An 8,731-nucleotide genomic window follows, 5' to 3' on the forward strand; every position below is an offset into this window, starting at 1 on the left:
TTGGTTAATCTATAGTTTGAATAGTCTTGAAGACCGGCTAGGCAGGGAAGATACTAGCTCTCACTCTAGAGTTCCCTCTTCTCCCTCTACCTTGGGGCTAACATCTCGTATCAAAACCTAAAACTATAAATCCAATTGGGGGATTTAGCCTGTCACTCTAAAGTCCTCAAATTCTACACCCTTGAAAATATATTTCCCTATTTATTTGCACTCAACCCCATGAACTACATTCTCATTTAAGAAATAATTATGTGATTCCAACCATTTGTTTACTAAGACAATACCATCTCGGATCTTACATGTTCTCACAACAGGTTTTAACATCTTAATTGGTCAAATCAAAAAGTAAATGAAGTGCAAGGTCTTGAATAATCACAACTTCTTCCAACATTGAAGTCTAATACTTCACACAAATTTCTTTTAACATTTAATCACTTATCATTTTAAGAAAAAAGATAAAGAAAACAGCTTAGAATCTATGGAGAAAACACAACCACACATGAGTTTGATAGTAAAAATCATGCTCACAAACAAGAAATCTAAATTAAAAAATCAAGTGTAGTCACATAGATAAACACTTATCTCAAATTCTCTCCACCAAATATTTTGAAGTTCCTTTGAATTCTCTTTCTTCTCTCACAATGCAAACTAACACTCAAAATAAAATAAAATAAAGTAAAGGTGGCTGGCGGCGGCAGCGGCGATGGGCAGCGGTTGTTAATTTTGGTGGTTGGCTGCTGGCCCCTTCTTTTGGAAAATCTAAGTCTTTTCACCGGTAAACTTTGGTAAACGGTTGCTGACCCCCTTCTCTTGGAAAATCTAAGTCTTTTCTTATAAAAATCCAAGTGTCTCTTCAAAAATGTGTCTCTATTTAATGAATCTTCTAGAAGTTGTCTCCTTAAAAGTCAATTGAATGAATTTTCACAAGCCAATTGAATGAATTTTCATGTCCATGAGCTAGTACAACGTCTCTTCAAAAATCTGCTCAAATTAAATATTTCTTCAAGTAACTAACTTTGGCGCTTAAGTGTGAGGTACTTGAGTGAGGTACTTGACGCTTAGGCGCCCTAGTTCATTTTTGCACATTTCTTTATTTTTTCCCCAAATTTAACCATTTTTCACTCATTTTAGCACCTTTTTCACTCTTTTTAGCACTTTCCATCCATTGGATTGTACCTATAAGAAAAACACAAATAACTTTCATTAAAATGCAATATCTCAAAAATATGTATAAAAATGTGTACAAAAATACTATATATTTTAGGTGTATCAACCCACTACTGATTCGAGGTCTTTGATCTATAATATCTCCCTCAAGGATTTCATTTCAAAATTTCTCATGGACTCATTAAGCTCCTGCCACATTTTGAACAATACCTATGAGCTTAATTCTAGTTGTTGAACACTAGCAAATAGGGTAATAAAAATCTTTTTGAGGTTCACAAAAAATAGGATCATCCTAAGAGGAAGGCGAAATATAACCAAAGCACTGACTCTTTCTTGGTCATGAAAATAAAATCAACACTTCAATGCAACATTTATATTATATAAGAGATAGTTGGCTCAACATAGGATACTTGTTCAACCTGTTAACCTGAATTTAATATAAATACAAGATTGCAATTTTTTAATCTACTTGGAAGTGTGATTCAATGACTTCATGAGAAAAGGCTTGTCAATTGATGCCTCTTTTCAAGCAACCCCCTCAAGTCCCTAAGCTTAGGGAATGAAAGTTCTTCCTTAAATTCAAGATAATAGTCGTGTTTAATGATTGCTATGCTCTCACTCCTAAATGTTTTCTTATAGTCTTTGAGTTTATTGACTTCTCCAACAATTATACTGGTGGGGTTGCTCTTAGGATCTAGTTGAGGATACTCTTAACACTCTCTCTGTTCACACCTAATAATTCGTCTAGCTTATCTTCTATTTTAATGAGTTGCCTTGTCATTATAAAATTTTTGTGATCACTATTTATAGAATCTTCAACATGATGGTTTTCTTTGGCTATAACGTTTATTATTGGGCTTTTAATGGCACTCTAAATATCCCTTCTAGTACTGAGCATATGATCCATTCAACAACTAAATTGATGTTGGATCCTTACTATTTGTTGACGAAGCTCGAACATGTTAAATCATAGAAAATAAAGAAAAGCAACAAAAAGGACAAAAATTATGAAAGTAAATCCACTTAAATATGTCTTGAGCAATTATACTGAAAAAATAGGAGAGAGAGTAGAAAGGCTCTAAGCCTTGATTATCACCAAAATTCTCTATTTATAGATTAAGATAATAGACCTCAGGTGTTATAAGAAAAGTTACATGATATGTAGCAAAAAGCATACAAAATGACAAAAATATTTAGTTTACGTGATGCCTTGAGATAAAACTTAAACTGCGACGCTTACTTATTGAAGAAGCAATCATAACACTTAATAGACCAGAGTACATCTATGATCATAGTCAGCTTATTTGACCTAATTGACTTATAAAGTCTAGCCTACATGAAACTAAAATCACCGTAAAACTATAATGGGTGCTTCCTTTAGATGTGTGTGTATCATATAGAAAAAATATTGTGTCTAGAGTTTGGACGCAATTTCGTGTCCAGGCTCCAATAATACTAGGTTATTTGTAAAGTGGTGGGACCCAATTTTATGAAATAGAAGATATGGAAAAACTATTTTTTGCACGACCCGGGTCGAAGACCACTTTTTGTATCGAAAAAAAAAATAGTTTTATTATAATGATATTTTGGTGGTTTTCTGATTATATTCTAGTGGTATTCTAGGGTTATTATGGTGAAATTCTGGTGTTATTCTAGTAGTATACTAGTAGTATTCTGATGTTATTATGTTGATATACTTGTGATATTCTGGTTGCATTTTGGTGAATTTTAGTAGTATTTGTTCTTATGGTATTTTGATAATATTATGGTGGTATTTTGTTGGTATTTATATGGTATTTTGGTGGTATTCTTATGACATTTTTGTGATATTTTGGAATATTCTTCTAGTATTCTGGTGGTATTATGGTAATATACTAGTGATATTCTGGTAATATTATGATAGTATTCTGGTGAAATTCTTTTGGTATTCTGGTGGTATTATGATGGATATTTGTGATATTTTATTAGTATATTTATGATATGTTGGTTGTATACTGGTGGTATTCTGATTATATTATGATGATATTGTGGTATTATAGTGAAATTCTGATAATATTTTTGTGGTATTACAGTGGTATTCTGGTGACAGTATTGTGGCATACTTATGACATTCTGCTGTTATACCAAAATACTATCAAAATACCATCAGAATACCACAAGTATATTAACATAATATCACAATAATACCACCAAAATATCACTAGTATACTATCAGAATACTACTAGTACACTACCAAAACATCAACAAAATACCACAAGAATATTACTAAAATATCACAAGAATATCACCAAAATAATATCATAATACAACAAGAATATTACCAGAATATTATCAGTATATCACAAGAATATTATCAAAACACCACCATAATACAAGTAAAATACACAAGAATACCACCACAATATCACTCAATTTTTATTCAATGAAGCAAGCAATCTTCAGGCTGAATCACATGAAAAAATAATTTTTTTCACATTTTTTTTAAATTCGTAAAACTATGTCTCGCCACTTTATAAATGACGTCATATTATTAGAGTCTATACTCAAAACTACTCACGGACTCCGGACACAATATTCTCCCGTATCTTATAAGGAATACCACGAGCCACAGCTGATATCCACTTTAGATAGAGTGGATCTATCTTATTGATGGCAAGTATGACCTTTGGCTCTGTTAACTGAATCGATATCTTAACCCCAACAAGCAAGCGATCTTTATCAAACTAAACAAGCAAATCCAAACTAAGCCCAACACAACGAGGTAGTGTTCAGCACAAGTTGGTGAGCTCATCTCCTTTATTCTCTGTTTAGTTTAATGTACATCACCGTAGCAATTTAGTTTAGCAAAAATTGAGGCAATTTGAAAGGTTCTCTTCAACCGACGTAATCAACAAGGTAATCGCTTTCCTTTCCTTAAGCTTGCCAAGGAAATTGCCAAACGTGATATTAGCCAACCTTAAATCAGACACAAAAATTAAAAAAAAAATGATAATTAACAAATTTCCCATATCAATTAAGATAAACATTCAGCAACGTGATGCACAGTGAATTTAGCCGTCCACAGCTCCCCTCAAAAATGGATCGTTAAGTATAAGGGTGTTAATTTAGGTTGAAGATCGTTAATTGCCCGAACTTTGGCTTGGGTTGAGATCTGATCGAAATATATTAGCCGGCAATCTAAAATTTTGGATCGAATTTTTTTTCAGCTGATTTAAGAAATATGCCCATAAAAAGTTCCCCATATTAGTGTTAACTTAGAATATTTTTCTTCAAGAACAAAAACGAAGCAAGTGATGTACAAGATTAGCAATTGATTGACAAACATCCCCATCTCTTTTAGGAGTTAATAGCATCAACTACCTCAAAGCTCCTGCTTAAATGTCTGCAAGACATACATCCTCACCTTTGGCAAGCAAAGCAAGCCCATTGAAGATACATAAAAGCTGGTTGCTGCACTAACCCAGAATGCTCCCACAGACATCCAGCCTTCCTCACGGAGATCACCACCGCTTCCTCTAGCACCATTGTCAGCAGGCAACTTTGCAGCTTTTCCCTCACACTCTCTCCCACTGCTCTCCACACACAACCCAGGATTCCCGGCAAATGCTCCGGGGAACCTCAACAGGCCCTCTTCCCTCTTCGGAACCTGGCCTGTTAGGCAGTTATATGAGAGGTTCAGCACCTCAAGCCCCCTCAGCTGTGAGATGCCCATTGGCACATCTCCGGCAAGCAAATTATGCGACAAATCCAGTCTCCTCAGGTTCTCCATTCTATCGAGACTGGTTGGAATCCGGCCAACCAGGTGGTTGTAGGAGAGGTTTAGATATTCCAAACCTTTAAGGCCAACCAGCCCCAGAGGTATTTCTCCATGAAGAGAATTGCCCGCCAAATCTATACCCACAGCAGAGGTTAGCTCATAATGCAGCTCTAGCTGCCGGCTGCCATTCAAATCTAGCACCGCCCACACAAAAACATTCTCACCAGTCAGACCTCCACCTTCGAGTAGAAAGCCATGGCCATCTCCATTGAAGTCAAAACTGACATTAAAATCACCACCAGGAATAAACCCGAACAGCCTGTTGCAAGATAAATCGAGCGACCGGAGAAACTGGAAAGAGAAGATCCAATCGGGGAGACCACCTGAGAGTTTATTACCCGCCAGGGAGAGAAGACGGAGGTTTTGCCACTTGAGAATGGCACCGCTCAGCTCGCCTGCAATGTTGTTTGAGCTCAGGTCGATGACTTCCAAAGACTTGCATCCCGCTAGCGGCAGTGGAATCTCGCCGGTGATCCGGTTGTTGGCAAGATCGAGTATTTTGAGACTGTCTAGGGCGTCCAGCTCCGGCCTGAGTGTGCCAGAGAGGTTGTTGTGGCTGAGCTTGAGTTGCCAGAGCTGGAAGCACCCAGCCAAGCTGATGGGGATCTGGCCCGAAAGAGAATTGTAGGAGAGATCAAGTGCTTGGAGATAGGTTAGGTTACCGATGGCAGCTGGGATTTCCCCTGTGAGTTGATTGTGGGAGAGGAAAAGCCCTAAAAGGCTTCTCAGTTCCGTTATCTCAAGCGGGATCTCGCCGGAAAGTTGGTTGTTGGAAAGATTGAGCAGAAGCAATGCCGAGCGGTCAGAGTGCTTAACGATTCCACGTGGTACTGGGCCAGAGAGCCCGTTGGAGCTTAGATCAAGAGCAAGAAGCTGGTCGGAGAAGATGAGCCTCGGAGAAATGCTGAACTCAATACCATTGGAAGAAAGGTTCAGCAAGGCTAACGCGCGTAGAGATGAGATGCAGGTGGGAATACCGCCAACTATAGAGTTTCCGGCGAGGTTGAGGACGGAGAGGGAGGTGGATGAAGCCCAAAAGCAGGGGAGGGTTCCAGTGAGCTGGTTAGCGGCAAGATTAAGGGATACGAGTGGCTGGGAGAAATCCTTCAGCGTACCTGCCAAGCGGTTGTCAGAAAGATCAAGCTCTCGAAGAGAGCGCAGGCTAAATAAACTCAAAGGAATTTGTCCTTCGAGCGAATCCGAGCTAAGGTCAAGTTCTGCAAGAGCTGAAAGGTTCCCGATCCATTCGGGAATCTTGCCACCGAGACTGGGATTGTGAGGGAGAAACAGGTTCTCGAGGCGGCGGAGTCTCGCAAGCTCTGGGGGAAGGGGGCCACGAAGACGGTTGTAGCCAAGGTCTAGGGTTTCGAGTTCGTGGAGTCGGCCGAAACAAGGCGGGATGACGCCTGAGAAAGCGTTGTAGGAGAGGATTACGGTTTGGATGAGGTAGAGCTTGCAGAGGCTCGGGGGAAGGGGACCCAATAGACCAAAGCCGGAGAGGTCAAGGGAAACGACGCGGCCGGTGGCCGTGTCGCAGGAAACTCCTGCCCATGAGCTGCAATTGGAGCCATTCCAGCTGTAGAGGCTGCACCTTGGATCGGTCGACGAGGAGCGGAGCTTGACAAGGGCCGCCTGGTCGTCGGGATGGATGATGGAATCGGCCGAGAGGGGAGGAAGAGAGGATACCGAGGACGCGATGCATATGACGAGGAGGAAGAGGAGTCGAGGCATTTAGTTAGGGTTCGAGGTAAGAAGGAAGGTCAGTTTCGTGAGTGCGAACCTCAGTCCTCATGGGCGAAAGAAGCAGCCACTGGCTTGACGGCATTTTTCTTTTTGCCGGATTATTTTCTCTCCTTTAATATTAAAAGATATTTCTATAACAAAATAATACTGATTGGCTTGTCATAATTGCCGAAGAATTATTAGGTTCGGATAACAGGAATTAATACGCTCGGATAAATGCTTGTAGTTCTACATGTGGAGGCTAATTTGAATATGTCGTGTGTCAATTATTTATTTATTATTATTTTTTTATAAAGAATATATTTTAATTTAAAATAAGAGAAAACTATGTAACCCGACTTCGACCCGACCTGTCAAGAAAAAAGCGAGTACAACAAAAATAGAGATCGAGTCCTTTTGCACCTGAGGTTCATTCGGCGTTTCATATTTTGATAAATTGGCATCAAGATTCCTAATGTTTTTCCAAGGTTTGTTGTTCTGTCGATTTTTTTTTTCACGGTTAGATTCACCTGTTGTATCAAGGTTAGACTTCGGTATTTTCTCTCTTTTTATGTTCTAATCCTTTATTTTTGTTTGCCAACATTATTTCATTCTAGGGCTCCACATGTTTGTCTCTCTCCCAGCTTAACGACGAATAAGAGACTGGGATTCTCGTAGGATTCAAAATACAACATACGATAGCTGTGTGTGACACACTAGTTGTCATTTTGAAGTTGTTTTTTTTTTGTTTTAGTTTTTCGGTGCATTTCCCTAAAGTACAATCATTTTATATATGTTCTCCATATTTTTTTTTTAGCCTAACCAATTTGAAATAGTTTTTTTTTAATGTTATTCTAAAATATTTTGTAGTTGTGCAATGTTTTTTCTTTTGTCTATATATGTAGAACTAAATGAACGTAAGTGTTTTTTTTTCTTGTACAATCATGTGGTATTTTAAATGTCATCTGATTGATTTTTTCAGCTTGTACAACATTCATGGATCTACCTTCTTTTTTTTTTCTGTGCCGTTTTTTTCTTCAGTACAATAATGTTATATGTTGTTATACCGAGAGTACTTATTATTATTATTATTTATTTTTTATACAAAAATATTTTTCTTTCATATTTTATGCATGTGAATATTTTGTCTGAATCTTATTTTCTTCGGTACGACCATGTTGTGGTGCATGGTTGTACCGAATATTTTATTGTCAATTTTTTTTTTGTTTTCATTAAAATCAACTTTTAATTTTATTTGCTATTTTGATGAGTTTAGAATTGAAATAACAATCATTAGTGCAGAATTTGTAAATATGGTATTTTTGTGTGGATTTATTTTCTTCGGTACAACCATGGAACCATGTTGTAAATAATTGTACCGAATGTTTTTTCTGTTGAATTTTGTTTTCATTAAAATCATTCCTCAATTTTGTTTCCATTTTTTTATGAGTTCAGGTTTCAAAATAGAATGATCTTTTTTTGGATTTTGTTTGCATTTGTTGATGAGTTCAGAATTAAAAATACAATACTTAGTGCAAAATTTATAACTATATTCTTTTTGTGTGGATTTTATTTTCCTCGGTACAACCATGTTGTATATGATTGTACCGAATATTTTTCTATTGAGTTTTATTTTCATTTAAATCTTCCCTCAATTTTGTTTGTATTTTTTGATGAGTCTAAAATTAAAAATACAATGATTATTGTAGAATTTACAAATGTGATCTTTTTGTGTGACATTTATTTTCTTTGATACAACCATGTACTTCTATAGAACCATGTTGTACATGGTTGAACCAAATGTTTCTCTATTGAGTTTTGTTTTCATTAAAATCATCCATCAATTTTGTTTGTATTTTCTTATGAGTTTAAAATTGAAAAAACAATGATTAGTGAAGAATTTATAAATATGTTCTTTCATTGCATATTTTATTTTCTTCATACAACTATTTGTCACATGGTTGTCAACCAAGTTTTTTTTCCTTATTTTATTTTGATTTTTTTTTATTCTCTTTGGTACGACA

The 8,731-nt window shown here is 36.8% G+C and overlaps 1 protein-coding gene across 1 annotated transcript; it reads right to left on the minus strand.

The window, feature by feature from the left end:
- Window positions 1-4,363: 4,363 nt before the first annotated feature.
- LOC110038608 (leucine-rich repeat receptor-like protein CLAVATA2) lies at window positions 4,364-6,828 on the minus strand. The gene has a single exon (XM_020743496.1). The coding sequence runs from the start codon at window positions 6,714-6,716 to the stop codon at window positions 4,530-4,532; it is 2,187 nt and encodes a 728-aa protein (XP_020599155.1). The 5' UTR covers window positions 6,717-6,828; the 3' UTR covers window positions 4,364-4,529.
- Window positions 6,829-8,731: the final 1,903 nt, after the last annotated feature.

Source organism: Phalaenopsis equestris, unplaced genomic scaffold (assembly GCF_001263595.1).
Source record: "Phalaenopsis equestris unplaced genomic scaffold, ASM126359v1 Scaffold233271, whole genome shotgun sequence".
Lineage (NCBI taxonomy): Eukaryota > Viridiplantae > Streptophyta > Magnoliopsida > Asparagales > Orchidaceae > Phalaenopsis > Phalaenopsis equestris.

Bases quoted from the DNA above. Each gene is read 5' to 3' on its own strand.
- LOC110038608 (XM_020743496.1), bottom strand. From the start codon at position 6,716: ATGCCTCGACTCCTCTTCCTCCTCGTCATATGCATCGCGTCCTCGGTA.